The sequence below is a fragment of the Battus philenor genome, unplaced genomic scaffold (assembly GCF_028537555.1).
Source record: "Battus philenor isolate CCGP_79_NKW_IND1 unplaced genomic scaffold, ilBatPhil1.0.hap1 SCAF_1, whole genome shotgun sequence".
Lineage (NCBI taxonomy): Eukaryota > Metazoa > Arthropoda > Insecta > Lepidoptera > Papilionidae > Battus > Battus philenor.
In genome coordinates this window covers 5189393-5206539 of record NW_027181661.1, presented here as the reverse complement: position 1 = coordinate 5206539, position 17147 = coordinate 5189393, and the positions used below count along the sequence as shown (strand labels likewise).

Here is a 17147-nt window from a genome sequence, read left to right as displayed (position 1 = left end):
GGCAGACGTAGACAGATCACGTCGGGGTCACCGCTTTGAGGCTATGTGGTTCCCGAGTTGAAAATAAAATTCCTAAATATAAAATTTTCTACTTGCATGTCGTCGTTAGGTTCTATAGATACAATAACACTTCACTACTCAGATATATATAACGTTTGATTTCGATTTAACTTGTCGAAACCATTATATACTCTACCTAAATATCATCACAAAGTTACAAATTAAGGCCCTTAGTGACGTTCTAAGTTTTAATAAAGTTGTTAAAAATGTAGGCTGTGCCATGTCAGTTTCGGGCGGAGTTTCCCATCACACGTTAAAACGACATCCTTAAAATTTAATGAAGTTGCTTGTCTCTTTAAATTTCAATATCTCAATCATTATGTAGTGGAACCTAAAGTTCGTTTATCGTCCTTTAAAATTACACATAAGAAGGCGGTTAAAATCGAATGTCGCTTAGCTGTGTCTACATGTTGAGTGTTTTAACACATGTGTGTTAAAGCTTTGAACAATCAAGAGTTCATAAAACAAGTAAATAGCGAAATGAATAACAAAAGGCGTTTTCATAATTAGATTTAAAATTAATTATTGTTTATTATTAGTTCGTGCCAACTTTGTACTACTAGAATTTATTGACCTTTCGCATTCCAGTGTAATTTGAAGGTTATTACTTTATACAAGGTTATTGGAAATAGGTTTAAAAACTTCAAAGCATTTTGCTGATAAACGAAGAGTTACTCGCATAATGGTTAAGAAGCATCGTAAAGTCCACCGTGAACGCGTCAGTTCTGGAGTTTTTTGCGGATTGACGGACTGCAGCCTCCCTCAACTCCGCTAGGTTGAAGGGCAGGTCATCCCTGACTTTGGAGAGAACCGGCTCGTCTTCCACCCTATTATCCTGGAAAACGTGCCTAATAGTAATTACGCGAGCAAGCTTTAAAAGCAAAAAAACAACACAATCATCCCTTTAAAGTTTTTACACCTATAACCAAAAAAATTTTTATAGTAATATTTTTATTTTTCAACTGCTCATTAGTCCGTCTATTTTTATCATACATAATATTCATCAACCATGCAAATACTAAGCAAGACGAGGTTTACAAAGTTGCTACGTTACACTAATATACGCTTGTTTCATACGTTGGATTTACGAAATGATCTCGGTGCTCAAAAGCCGTGATTGCGATGTACTCATATTGCATTTCATTGCAACACATTCAAGAGCTTATTCGTTTTGATTGAATGTACAAGTTTTTGTTTATGAGAAATTATTAAAATTTTATCTGAATCTGGTGACACTGGCTATTATAAATGTCGAGTAGACGGCGGGGTATTCAGAGCTAAAATTTACTATAGGTTAACTAAGCTTCTGTCTAGAACATCAAAATTAATAACAATCTAAATTAAAAGCTTTAGCTAAATTATAAAAAAATTGTTTTAAAAATATGAACGCAAAAACACTACCGGAAATAAAGGGAAATTCTACTCATGTGACAAAAAATTACTAGTTCTTAATATTTCGTACTAAGCTCTGAAAGCGATTTATTATGAAATGAAAATGGAAGATCCATTTCATAATAATTGAATTTCATTTTCAAAAGTATCCAGTACGTATAGGTACCAATAACATGTTTCGTTTAATTTATTAAATTATTGATGGATTTTATAATCTCTCGTTTAAATTTACAAACGTAAGCGTAGTGGTCTACGATGTTTTTCCATTTTGATCTTAACCTGTCGAACCTTATGAGGCTAGGAATTTATTGAAAGTGATTTAGAAATGAGGAGATCCGTAGACCTTTTACCGATATAGTCTAGCGGATTGGCAATTCAAAGTAGAAGGCATACCACATAGCGTAAAGAACAGCTAGCCCCTGGGGTCCTATGGTTCTGAATTGAAGACCACGCATTATTGACAAGCACAAGATGGACAAACGACCGACGACTGAAATGATGTTGATAGATAATGTAAATAAATTATGAGTTGTTTAAAAACCATTTTTACAGACTGTCGCATAAGTTGTCAATAGCGAACATGTTACAATAGAATGTAAACGTCTAAAGAAAAATGATGCACAGCAAGGTTTAGGGTAAATAACATTCAGTCTGAGCCTGACCTACTTCATTTGCCCTCGTCAACCGCTCATCGTTAGATCAAATTAAGGTCAAACGCTGTTATATTTTTTAAAAAACTTCGAGATCATCCCGGCCGTTTAAAAATTTTAAGCAAATGAAAGATTTTTAAAAAAAATATATAAATTATTTACATTGATAGTCAACAAATGTAATTGACATTTAAAAGTGTGTATTTAACGGTTATTATTCCAAAATCTTTGTTAAAATATATGTTATATACTTATATAAAATTTCCATGTCACAATGTTAGTTACCGTGCTCCTCTGAAACGGCTTCACCGATTTTTTCCTAATTTTATATACGTATTCAGTAGGTCTGAGAATCGGCTACTATCTATTTTCCATACCCATAAGTGATAAGGGTTGTTCACCCTTAAATTTTGTTTTTATTTTTTTATAATGTGGCATTAAAAAATACACACAGCCATAAATTTTCAGCCCTCTACGATCAACCCTTTAATTTTTTTTGCAAAACAACGTTTACAGGATCAGCTCGAGGCACCAAATTCTTTTACATTGAGAACTCTACATGTTTACGTTTAACCAAACCGAAGTGTACCTAAATAATTTATTCTATAGAAATGCAATAATTTCATTATACAGTATGATTGGTTATGGGTGTAAAAGCTTTGAAGGAGGGTGTTTAGCTAATCAGTAAACAAAAATCTTGTAAGCTTTTACATCTATTTCCAATCATCTGTACAAAGTGGTCACTTTGAAATATGTTAATTATTTTTTTTTTTACTGAAATGAACCAGGCCAATTGCTTTTGGCAATACACAATCTGCGGGGACAGATAATAAACAATAATTGATTTTAATATATATATTTTAATAATCAGAATTTTAAAAACGGTTTTCCAATTATCATAACGTTATTTATTGTTTCTGAAACCATTGATTTCTGAATAGGTTGCGTCATACATCACTTGACAGCAAATGAGCTATTTATTTGCCTATTTAAATTTTGAAAGAGATAATCGTCAACCCTGTAATTTTATTTATTAATGTTCCATAGGTGTACTAACTCATTACATTGCTACTATTATTTCCAAGTGTTTATTTTTTTTTAATTATCATTTAAACATATTTATAATTTTTTTATTTTAAATTACTTCTTAAATAACAGCCTTTTTCAAAACTTTTGCAAATAGTTGATGAATGATTTAAATAAAAACACATAGTGTCTGTAAAATGCAATGAAATAAACAATGTTTCTTTTATTTTCAGTTAATGTTTGAATCCGCACCAGTCGTTGCTTGTACACCAACATTTACGACAATTAACGGTAAGTTTTGTTAATAGACTTGAATATTTATGCCGAATGCGCTTTTAGAGGTGAATTTTAACGGCGTGCTTTGCTGTGCAGTTTTTATTATTCGACAAATATCAGCTGCCGTTCAATCGTTAGAATATTACATTTGTAAGCTGTTGACTCACTAAAGCTGTCAGTATTATTTAGAATTCACAGATGATTATTTTCAAAAAGTAGATAGTAAATCTAATATAAAAATGAAAATCATTTATATTACTTAGTGTGAATACAACTTTAGTTTTATTCGCTTTTAACGTTGAGTAAGCTATAATAATAAAAGTTCGTAAAATATTCTTCGTTTTTAAAACATCATTAGTGCATGAACAATATGATTGTTTGAATTTTAATACGATTAAAACGGGGTTTTTCAAATTAGCAAATATTTTATTTGAAAACATTGAATTTCTTAGTTATATCAGGTTTCATTTTGTTGCCTGTACCTGATTGTAACGAGAAATTGACTGTTTTTGTGATATTATGATATTGTGTAGATTTTTTGTATTGGGTACGAGGCTATTAACTTTTTTGATTGTGAATTATATTTTTTGCTAGTGAAAGAATTGATGTAGAATTGAAGTTAGTTGTAAAAACATTTATTAACAGTCGCATAAAGTTGGTTCTTGCCTGCAAATTTATTACTTTATATTGACGTAACATTTATTTAGTCTTTAGTATTACTAACTGATTTTAATAATGATAAACTAACAACTGTATAATGTATGAATTGGGCAAAGTAGTGATTGTCTATAGAAGATGTTTTTTTTTATTATGATATTATTTTTAGCACCACTATTTGCGGTTACATTTAGCCGGGTATTTATGTCAAATAGACGTTTAAAACTAGGGAATATGTCTAATTAATAATTTCAATTATAATAAGATATAACTATTCGATAAAATAACAAGAAAACATATCACGTAATTTAATGCAAAATCGAGAAATATTTAATTTTATTATGTCACTATAATTACGCTATACATAGCGTCATATTACATCTGAAAAATGACATAAATTTCTGAATATGGCCAGCGCAGGATCGGTCATATATATAGGCATTAGAGAATTATTATGACTTATGCGAATTATTGTAATAAAGCTACCCTTGACTAGTCTCAGTTTCAACTCTTGCTCACTATATTGGATAACACTACAATAGCCTATTAAATACTGTTAACACAAATGTTTGCAATAATGATGTATTCCTTAACACATAGCAAAAAAAGCACTGTTAAATTCATTAAATAAATAGTTTAACGTTTGTCATATAATTTTTAATATGATTATATAAGCTAAATTTTGGAATGTAATGACAAAACCGCGAATTTTAATCCTGTGATAAAGATGAAGTTGTTTACTCGGACTTGTATCATGTGGCAAACAGTCAAATAAGGTAAGTCCAGCTCTGAGAAAATTGACAATAGTCGAATCAAACTCGGCTGAGTAATATCCGAGAAACTACTTAAAGCCTCCTCGTCCCGTTACGTAACGAATATTAATATTCGTTAGTGCTGTGTGAGTTGCCAATAATAACTAAGGTACTGTAACGTGTACTCTTAATTCGGGTCTCTGGAAAGCTAACAGTCGATTAATGAGCTATAGACAAGACTATGCACGTGGTTTTCCTACGATGATTTTCTAAAATCAGAAATGGGGAAATCCCTTAACTAACGAAAGTAACATATATTGCCAATCCGTTCGTGGCAAATTGAAATCGTATTGGCCAGGCCACATAACTCACTGAGATGACCGCTGGCTTTAAGTCTCTGAAGTGGATACAATGGTTTGACATTGCACACCATGTTTATAAACGACATTGTTAAGATCGTCGAAAGACGCTGAATGCAGGTCGGTCCTGTTGGAAACACGAGAAGGACATGTCCAGGTGTGGACGTCCACATAATCTATAAAAATATTTAATATAACTGGTCAAGTTTCCCTTGGCAACTTTCACTCCTTCAATGTTATATTGCCTTCAATTCAAGGAAATTGTATAATAAGGCAAACAGTTACATTCCGTCTTGACATTAGGAATATGGTTTTCTTTATTTTTAGATTAGTGTAAAGTTAAGATAACATTTTTGCTTATAGATCTACATTCTATTTTCATTTTTACGACTGGTTACTATCGATACTAAAGGCATCTGAAACGGTTTTTAATCCAACATTCTCCTGTTATAACTATAGACATAACTAGTAGGTTCTTACCCTCTTTCAAGAGTATTTTTATCACTACAGATGTTAATAGTATTAAAATAAAGCGCAAAAGTTCGCTCTTAATAGTGCTTCTAAAAACTTTTAAATTAAAATATCTAAGCTGTTAAATCTCACGTGCGAAGAGCAATGAATAAATTGGTCATAAATGGATACGCTAATAAATCGAAACTAATCCTATCCAAACACTAGAGGTTACTGTTTTAGCTGCCGGCAATGTTTACTAGAGAGAAAGAGATGACACATTTGTACAAGTTCTCTCTGCAACAGTCGCGAGTGCTACTAACTAATGGTTTTATCTTGATATCCATAACCCAACACTATCGGTTTTCAGTTTGTTTGAACCATACTGTACACAGTGTTTGCACTTTGTTACAGAGTCTCTGTAACTAGGAATGAAAAAAAAACTAGATTTATCTTATGGTTTAATTTAACACAACAAAACCAGTAAATCACGATAGAAGCTTATTATATATTTCTCTAAATTTCATAAAATTAGTAACATATAGTTTCACTAAATTATAATTTACTTCTAGAACTTAATTAATTTAACAAAAACTGGATAAATAGGAAGAAGACTGTCAATGTTTGGAATGGTTATTGCGCTCTGTTGTTATAACATAAACGCGTATTTTATAAACTTACCTAACCTTACCTAACCCGTATAGAATTAGTAAGTTTATCGGCGCCAAAGTTCGCTAGACACAGAGTTCAAACTAGTCAGATATATTACCTATATATTTGTGTGCTAAAAATGTAAAAGACATGTAATTCAAATTATAGTAATTGTTTTATGTGTGCAGATAAATTGTACGCTGGAGTACCAATTAGACTCCAGACTCCGGCTGTGTTGTTTAACCAATCTCGCCGACGTGTACACTGGAAGCATGCATTTGAATCTGTGAGCGATGTGTACCACGGCGGTAAACTCTTGTACGTTTAATCGGGCTTCATGTACCACTCGTAGAGTGTACTCGTGCGCTAAAATTGGGAGATTTGTAACGCCAACTTATATACTCCTTCGGGAATCGTGTACCATCTATGACTCATTTGAATGTGTTAAGTGTTGTGTACTATCGGTGACTCACACTAATATATTGTTTAGAAGAACGTGTACCCCGTTTGTTATTAATATTTCAATGGTCTCTGAGAATGCAAAATCCATATGGAATTTTATTTTATTTAAAAGTTCGGATTACCCCAGCGTTGCCTCGTAGCGAACACACTATGGGACACCTTAGGCCTAAAATTTTTCTTTCTTGAACCGATGTTTGTGCTCAGTTATTTGTTGAGAAACGATCTGAAAAAAATACAAGTTCAAAGCTTGAACATCTATTTTTACTTTACATTTCTCATCTTGTTAAGCTTTTCAAAATAGATTTGGATTGTGTAAATTCTGAGAGAGTGGTAACTGGTTAATGCATCAAGCCAGTGTGTATCTATGGATATGTTGAGTTTTCCGGATACGCTTTTTTCCTAACAATCATTTTATTTACCTTCTGTAAACATTAACAAGTTTCCAGAGGATGGTCAGCAGCGACTTCTGCGTACCAAGATATCATATTACGATCGCCCACCAATCTTGGCGATTATGATATGGTGAATAACATCCGTAAATCGAACTCCTTAACTAAGAGGCTACAGTTGTTCCACATTCATTTCCTTATGTTTATATTATTTAAAAATTGAGTGTTTTGAGTAACCACTTAAAAGTCTAAACGAGAACTACACAGGTCTCTCAAAAACGTCTGTAATTGCAATCCGGCAAATTTTTTTCATCCGAGTATGTGTTCATAACGTCGTCTATACCAGCCAGCTATAATAATATAATTTGGTCTGAGTTAACTTTAAAAAACGTTTGATTCTTCCGAAGATCTGTTGCAAGTCTTCATTAAAAACTTCTTTTATTTAAATGTAGTCTACGGTAGATCGTTAATAAGCATTGCTATAACATGCAAGTCTACAAAATACACTTTCACGGCTTACGTTATTTTTAAAACCATTAACATAAATCATTTAAGTAGAAGAGCTATTTTCGTTCCACTCTCGAGACGGCCATGATTAAATCCCTTATCTTATTAGAGCTACTTGAATTTTTTCTTCGATATAGAAAGTAAAAAAAATGTTGTTAGCAATTCATCCAACATAATCTCTCTATAATTGGTATTTAGACTGACCTTCTAGTTTTTAAACGCCTACATTACGTCTATGATAAAATTCGTTAGTTGACAATAAATCGATAATTTTGCGAGCATTATAACGACGTCTACGACCTCTGTCGTTCAAACAACTCTGAGATTCATATCACATTCTCTGAAAGTTTTACAAAAGATTATGTTACAATAGGCGCATCAATTACAAAGTAATTTTTCGTACATGTAAATATACGTAACCAATTATCATTTATTTATTTTCTCGGCTATCGTTGCAATTGCAGGGATGTTGCTGTTTTTGTGGTTTATCAATTAATTCAATGTCCTACAAGTTCGATGCCTGAACAATAAATACATCAGAGTTTTTTATAGCAAAGATGGCAAAGCGCGCCTGATGAAAAGGTGATTAAATATATTGACCGTTGAACAACACATGGCAGTAAATTTATTTTTAGGTTTACATTACAAATAACATTTTTTTTTCATGTTCATTATATTATACTCACCACGCTAAACTGCCACCGTCAATTACTATAATGCGATGATATTCGGACAGGCGTGGCTGTTCCCAACAGGCTGAGTCATTCAGTCTCACATTTTTCAGACGGTATTCCTGCAAGTTTGACAAAATTCAAGGTTAAAACGGCTTCACAATATTTTGATGATACATCGTACGTAATTTTGTTGGAAATATGATGTAAAAAAAAAGTTGTAAATAAACGACAAGCAGTGTTGAGTGCGTCGGTCTGTGCAACTGTAAAATATTAAATATTGAGTAGTTTTCGAAATTCGTGTACAAATCGTGAGGTTTTTTTTTGGTTACATTTGTATTCGCTCTTGATTTAAATTTCCGTTCATAGTACTGTTTGCAGTGCAGCTCGCTTTCGACGAGTTAATAATTAGTTTCGTTGGAAATAGTTCCGGTGCGGTGCGGTCGTGACACCGAGTATGGCACCCTAACTAGGTTTGTATAGGCAAACTTCGCTCGACGGATAAATAGTTGGACATGGATACTCTTTTTTACATCACAAGAATTTATTACGAGAAAATATTTTGCCTCTGTCATTCAGACCATGTACATAGTTGATATTGGCAAGTTATTTTAGTTTAAATATTTGATCAAGACTTTATTACAATATTCGGGGTTTCTCAAAAATCGACGTCCAACCAAATTGACTGAATAAGCAGATAGTGGCCAATTAAATATAATATAAATCAATTTAAAAACTAAAAAGACGTCGTGCTATGTTTTGACGTAACTTTGCAATACTGCATTTTTCCGCTTCCAACCGATCTTATTGGGGGAAGGCCTTTGTCCATCTGGGGATGTCTCACGGCTAAACAGACTGATGATGGTTAAGAATGTTATGGCAGTATGAATTTTTGTGCCGTTTTCAGAAACAATGTAAAACATGAAAGAGTTAGATAGATATTTTATTGTCGACTGTGAGGCATATTTTTCTCATCTAGAATACTATTTTAGTTATAAAAGAATGTGTTGTAACTCAAATGATTTCCTAGTAATTTTTACCAGCTGGTTTTTTAACCGTTGTTTCAACGATAACATGAAATATGTGATAATAGAGTCTGATGTAGTCATTTTAATTTTTATAAAAAAATTCTTGTCAAAATAAATTTTCCCTTTAACAGAGTGAGTACTAATTTGTTCAAACTTAAAAAAAAATGAAATATTGCTCACCCAGAGTATCATTCAAAAAGTTAGTGAACATCCTCGCAACTGTAAATGTTATTAATTCATCGGATTTTATTCTTTGTACTCAAAGGGTTATTATTTAAACTTAATATCGAATAAGTGAAAGTAAAAGCATAGCCTTATAGCGTCAACGCGGCATGCCTAATGAAATTCGCGCATCTACCGACTCTCAGTTACGGTACAATTTAATGCAATATTCGTTATCGCTTGAATCCTGTTTGATATTAAATCAAATTTGCTGCTGTAATTTCTGCTAAAGATGATGATCATTATTTATAAAGGTTTAAGTTTATAACGTCAATTTGGGCTTCGTTGGAAAGCTCGCAATAGCTGATTTTTTGCTCTATGTTCGGGATTATTAACGAAACGAATCAGAAATGAACGGACCTGTAGACGAACGAAATTTACCGATATAGCTCAGCGGATGGGCAAGTTGAAGTGGCATGGGGCAGGTCACATAAAGTGCAGAACAGATGGTCACTGGGGAATTGAGGTTCTTGAGTGGGGCCACCTAGATGAAAGCGCAGCGCAGGACATCCACGCTCACGGAGGACAAACGACCTTTTTAAGGTCTTTGGAAGATGTTGGATGCAGGATGTTTAAAAACGTGCCTTTCCGGCAATAGACGACACGGTTAAAATTATTAATGACAAGTTGTCAATTGCCATCAGATTACAATGATAAATAGTTAGTAAATTACAAACATATAGTATGGACATTAGTGCAAATAATGAAAGTATTTAATCATTATTTAAATGTGGAGTATAATTTTATATAAGAATAGAGGATGGTTATTCATCCTTTACAACACTAACGAAATTAAATGATATAAATAATCTGTAGTCTTTCAAATCTATAAATATATTGGATGTACACGTAAAACGTCGAAAAAAGTTTTTGAAGTCTATAAAATTGAACATAAATGCTAAAAACAGAAATTATCTTATGGCTGTCTGAACAATGATCAGCACAACTAAAGGGTATCATTTCATCTATTATATAGTATCTCATGGCATCAGGATACGTTAGATTATTACTATTTAAGTTTTTTCGAATATAAGTGCCAGGTTGAATAATGAATAGATATATAAAATATAAATATCTTATAAATAGTATGAGGCGCAGGTATAAATTTAAAAGAGTACAAAGCTCAATAAATAATGTTATTCCGAACATAATTAACGACAGATCCAATTCATTACTGTATTCCCAGGCCGAGCTCTCATTTCCAGTTTCGAGTGGTTGTGATGGGTGCCTTGCCATTGCTCGGAGTGTTCTGTTTCTGACGTCGTCCCGCACTGGAAAAGAGCTAATGCATCGTTCGTGCAACGCTTCCACTTTTACTGCATATCTTTCAAGTTTTCTTTATCGTATTATTCACATTTATGTTCTCTTTATTCATTTCTTTTTTATTCCATACTATTATTCTTGTACTTCTATCTCCAATTAATTAAAATGAGGTACTTGCTTTAATACAAGATTAATTCATTATAATTAATTACGAAACGCGTATATAAAGCTAAAATGTATAAGTGGCTAGACATGATGATTGGCTATAGATGTAAGAGCTTCAAAGAGGCGAATGTATAGCTTAATTTTATCGAAATACCTTTATACCTGATTCCAATCAGCCTGTATAATATGATCACTCTAAAATATGTTATATTAATTTATTTATTCTATCGGAATATGACCGTCATTTTTTGTCGTCGTTGTAAAATCTACAGAGACAGATAATAAACAAATTTTGATATAACAGCAATCGGAATTTTGAAGACGGGTGTACCATACTTTAAGTGACAACCAATGAGGTATACATTCATCCAATTGTCAATAATAAATAGATCAAATCAAATCACTAATAGATTTTAGGTTCAGACCTCCGTCTCCGAATTTATAGTAACCAAATAATATTCTTGTTTAAAACAGATTATTTTAGTTAATTGAAGATGTATAAGGATAAAAACTAACTTGAAATAATTGCAATAATTATTTTGTGTGTGTACATGAAATTTCTTTATTCCTGATTAGATATTATAGGTAAAAACTTGTAATTTACTTTGATATGAATGTCATCGTCGTCGTCTTTTCAGTCCATAGACTCCTACTTCATATGTCTCCCTGTAAGATATCTATGGGAGGATATGTCCTGCTGAGGATATATCTGCCATGAGTGACGACTATTGTATACAATAATCGTCGCGCTTGGCAGACGGATTGTCGATCGCAGTGTTGTATAACAGTACGTAGAGGACGCTGCCTCCCAGAGAAGGAGACAGCAGCGACCTTTGTGTACTTGTTTGTGAATAGTAGCAACCCCATATAATTAATGCACAAAGTGTGAATTATATGGTAAAGATTGTATCTCGGGAATCGAACCCGCTATGACCTTAAGTCTTAGTCCTTTATCGCTAGGCTACCACTGCTCACATAGGAATATAGCTCAGCCTTATTTGCTCAGTAGCTTTTGCTCTTCTGCATTACGTTCCATGTCTTAGCTTTTATATCTATGTATAAATATCTCTGAGTAATTTCTTATAAACGAGGGTACAAACACTTATATTGTTACTTTTATAGTCGCTTTTATTCGAAAACCAAGAATATTAATCTCAATTTTGCACAAAAAATTTGGCCATTTTCATTAAGTATATAAGGATTGTCTGTATGACGTTATTTTCGATACGTGTATTTAGTTAATAACATAAGTGACCTTCATCAGCTGTAGATTTGGTGATTAATCGCCAGCAAAGCACGCGCTTTACTCGTACAGTGACTGTAGAACACGCTTGTCCACGAAGCTAAATAATAATGGAAATCTATGAGTCACATCTCGTTGACCCTGTGCCGAGTATACTATGAAACTATTATAGATATTTTGTTATGAAGCTTGTTTTTATGCTTAACCAGACACGTTAGGAAACATTCGTGAGTCATACTTTGTTTTAATTATAATGTATCACAATAAACTTTTTACGTTAACACATTACGCGTAGATTTCGAAAAGAATGCTGAAATATTTCGAAAACAATGGACATGTGAAAATTACCCCGCTGTTAAATTGAAGAATAATTTATAAAAAGTGTTCTTGGAATGGTTAAAAACAGTTGTGAAATAAAAGAATATTCACTTTATTAATGTAATATTCTTTGAAATGCTCGTCGATCAGGCTTGAAAATGACTTATCCAAGAAAACGATTCCGCTATGTAAGTCGGATGATATTCGAGCAGTGGTAGCTCTGCGGTAAGGGTCGAGACATACAATCGTAGGTCAAGGGTTCAAATCGCGGGATTAAATATTAGATAAATGGCTCTTTGTGTATTAATTACATAAGATTGCTACTGTTCACAAGATTTTGAAGGATGGGCAGCAGTTAGCGTGGCGGTTATGGTATATCCCCCCATAGGTATCTTTGGAGAATGCCTTACAGTGGGCGTCTATGGGGACTCGAACGATGACGTGACACGATGCATTTATTGGTAATAAATTGCATTTTACAACTTCATAGCTATTTATACATAATTGATTATCATCTTTGTACTGACTCTATGATATCTCTAGAACCATTAGGCTTAAATACTTGAAATTTGTAAAGTAAATTCCTTTCGCCGAACAGAGATTAGATAAAAATTTACGAAATTCCTACCGCCCGGTTGGGGAGCGTTCGTTTAAAAAGTGTATATTTTTAATGTTTAGCTCTTAAACGACATTTGAAATAATACCAATAAACGGATTTTAAGAAATTACTTCCACAAAGGTCAGTGCGGGCCACGCGATACGCTTGGGGGACAGTTAGAAAATTATAATAATGAACCTACGTCGTTATTTGCACATTTCAACCACAGTATACGTGTAAAGCATTAAAATTAATTTTTGAATTTTTCACAAATTTCACTTCTTTTTTTAAATTGAAATTCGTCTCAGCGGTCGACAACTTTTCCCCGCCAGTGAGTAGAGGTGGATCCTTGAAGATAGCCGTGTCTGGGAATATTTTATGCAGCGAGCTGCAGTTACAAGTGGTCTGTTTATTCACTAACGTAAAATCTCTTTTTCCGTGCTGATTTAATACTTTACATTAGTCGTTAGGCGCGCGAAGAATTTATTTTAATTTGTTTCGTAAATAGAATCAGCTGAGATAACGAAGAGGTATAAAATCTCAATGACTGTAAAGCAACAATATTGTAAATAATACTTGTAATAATTAAATATCTGCGCTTATAACCTTCCTTTTGTTATAATCTTTTATATTTAGTTATAAAATATATAAAATAAATCGTATTTCGAGGTGATCGCTTTGTTTATTAATATAATATCTTAATGATAAACAAAGACTCACTCAAAAAAGATTTCGTATACTACAAGATTTAAATAATAATGATTTATTTTCATGGTAATGTTTTTTTAGTACACTTTATTTTTTGACGGATTAAATCCTATTACGCCCTTTTTGTTTTTATTTACGTCAAATTGTTGTCAGCTAAGGACAGGTGTTTATTTTTATTCGATATGAATAGGGATAAAGTAAAATTTTCCATTATATCTTCCCATTAGAATCATACTGTATCTTATCGAAATTATTAAAAAAATTCAATTAATTAAAACAGTCGAGTCTTGGCGTTTAATTTTATTAACACAGATATAACATTTATTTGGGTAACAACTAATATCCATGCCAATTTATTTTCTATTTCTTTCCCAGATTAAAAATCACTGTCCAATATTCAATCTAACGTAAACCTGATTAATTTTGCATTTTATTAATACTAGCAATACAAGCCTTAAAATCTTTATTAATATAATAATTTTAAAATGGATTAATCAATTTATATGATTTTATAACAACGCGAGGAGGTAAATTTATCTCTTGGTAAATTCAAGAAACTTGTTAAGCACAGGCTCTGCTAAAAGGCTATGTTCAAAATAAAGAGGTTTGGAAATGAATTGTTCTAATTTTGAAAAAAAAAATCTTTTAAATTGCAATTATCACAAAAAAATTAGAAACCAGTACGTAAGGTCATTAAAAAAACGTAAATTAATTTTAAGCTAATTATTATAGATGATTTAAAAAATGTTATATAATAAAGCTATTTTGACTGTCATTTTAAAGCTTTTACACCTACAGCCAAACATCCTGTATTATGGTAATGTATATGTATAAGATCATACTCTACTTATTTGCTCTTATTGTTATGTAACGGATGTGTTAAGATTTCTCGTTATTGTATCTTTCTCCGATCACGTGTCACAAATAAAGAATGACTGACTGGCTTATAAGTCCAAAGCGAAAAATAAAATATATTTTTTCTGTATATTGTTAATTGGACGTTGTGCTCATCAATAACAGGAACCATGCACATGTAGTTTTGATATCTGACCTTAATTATTTGCCGTCGTCCGATAACAATGTATTAGTCGATAAAAAAATATAATTCGAATTCAATTATCTGCTCTCAACAGTTCATGCATGTATATATATATATATATATATATATATATATATATATATATATATATATATATATATATATATATATATATATATATATATATATATATATATATATATATATTAACAAAACAAACACTTTATATTTTGCGTATTATGTGGTGCTTACCATATTCCTCATTTCCAAAAAATAAGGTGTGTCTGTTATCCTAGATAAATAACGACACAAACGCACGCTTATCGAGTCATTGAAAAGCTATGCTCATGATTACTCTATAGGATCGAGTCAGGAATAAGAAGATCCATAGAAAGTAACGGGCTAAGTTTAGCTGATTCGCAAGTTGAAATTGCAGTGGACAGGCTACATAGCTTTTGATTAATGTATTATAAGGATAATCTATAATAAGTGTTAAAATTACGGATATATATAGTAGTTAAGGTATTAGGAGGACCGGAAAGTAATGTCGTTTCTGTCGACATATTTTACAAAAAATACCGATTGATATTTATCACTCCGGCATTGATTTTTTTTCTACTAATAATAATAATAATTAATACTAGATAGCAAAACGTTGTGGATAATGAAGGTAAATATATTGATGATAAGAAATAAAAACTTGTTGAAAATGTTGTACTGTGAATTTAACTTAAGAAAGCGATATTATTTTTTAGTCCCTCTAATACATAACTAATATTATTATAACTGCTTAGATGAAAATAGTGATCATATTAGTCCTCTAATGGATACCATTAACCAGTAATGCACAACCTAAAATTTCAAATATGTGTTTTTGAAATATTAAATTTCTGACATAGTCTTTTGAAGTCTTATTACATTTCGCGACGTCTAAAACGGTTTCTAAAATTTGATACTTTCACAGCGTTTAATTTGGAATAAGTACATTTTAAATAAGGTTTATATTTAATGAAATAGTTTTAAATCAATCTTTAAAACGGCTGTCTTTTTGTTTGTTTTCGTAAATTAATGGAATCCTGTTACTTTTCCATTAATTCGTTTAATAGTTAAATGTTAATTAGCTAGAAGTGAGGCGTGTTTTCGGCACACCTAATTCAATTTAAGGAGAATTTCCCGTAACGTTTTATCATGAAAGTGATCCGTTAACTTCATAGCGTGAAAGTCGGAAGGATATGAAAATTAAAATTTTTAATTAAAATACTTTGTACGTTCCAAATGGGCTTAATAAACTAAAAAAAAAAATTTATAATATGGTAACCATTTCACCTCTGTGCATAATTTGATTTGTCAACAAATCAATATCTAGAACACGAGTTTCTATAGGGATTGGTGCCGCCCACTACGCCAGTCCAGAAGCAAATAGGGGTCGTTATGGAGTACTTCTATTTTGATGAACAATCATTATGATCTAGCCGTCTAAAAGTTGCTGCTATGATTCATTTCCAGTCGTCGTCGTCGTTTCAGCTCATAGTCAACCACTGCAAGGCAATAGGTCTCTCCCAAAGATATACGAGGGGGACATGCTATAATCGCCAGACTTAGTAGGCGGGTTGGCTATGTTGCACATCATAAACTTGTTTGTGGGCAATGGCAAGTCTAAATAATTAATGCACAAAGCTTGAATTAAATAAGATTGTATCCAGGAAATCAAACCCTCGACCTGCGATCACAAGCCTACGTCCTATACCGCTGGGTTACCACTCCTCATTGTATTCTAATATATTTAATAATTTGTACTGAATACATTTTAGTTGCTACGAAACTCCCAACTAACGAAAATGTTGTCAAACATTAAGATATTTATAAATTATTAAATTCAATTAGGGTAAGGAGTAATAGAAGTGTAAGTAATGTCTTCACAGTATTAAATCAATTTTGTAAAGAGTATTAAAATTTCAAGAATTAATTTATAACTTTTTGATAATAGATGTTTAATACTTACAGCTACTCACATTCGAGCATTAACATTTCGCATGGTACAACGTTTTGAACTCTTTTAAATTGAACCGCATAGAAAGATTTGAATGTAATTAGATTGAACTCTGCTGAGTAAAAGATAAAAGAACTATCACAAATGGACGGTGATTGAATTCAGGTGCAATCGATTCTATTTGTAGGTGGTACTTAAGAATATTTAAGTGAATTAATGGTTAGTATTAGACGGAATTTCACAATTAATCTCAATAAACTGTTCAACAATG

The 17147-nt window shown here is 32.1% G+C and overlaps 1 protein-coding gene across 4 annotated transcripts in view; it reads left to right on the top strand.

The window, feature by feature from the left end:
• Nucleotides 1-17147, top strand: part of Evi5 (ecotropic viral integration site 5) — a 90771-nt gene that overhangs the window by 16212 nt on the left and 57412 nt on the right. For all 4 annotated transcript variants that reach the window (XM_068776418.1, XM_068776395.1, XM_068776410.1 and 1 more), the window contains one exon: nucleotides 3362-3419. In XM_068776418.1, the coding sequence (XP_068632519.1) occupies nucleotides 3365-3419 (55 nt within the window). In that variant the 5' untranslated portion in view covers nucleotides 3362-3364. Of the gene's footprint in view, nucleotides 1-3361; nucleotides 3420-17147 lie in introns of those variants that run through there.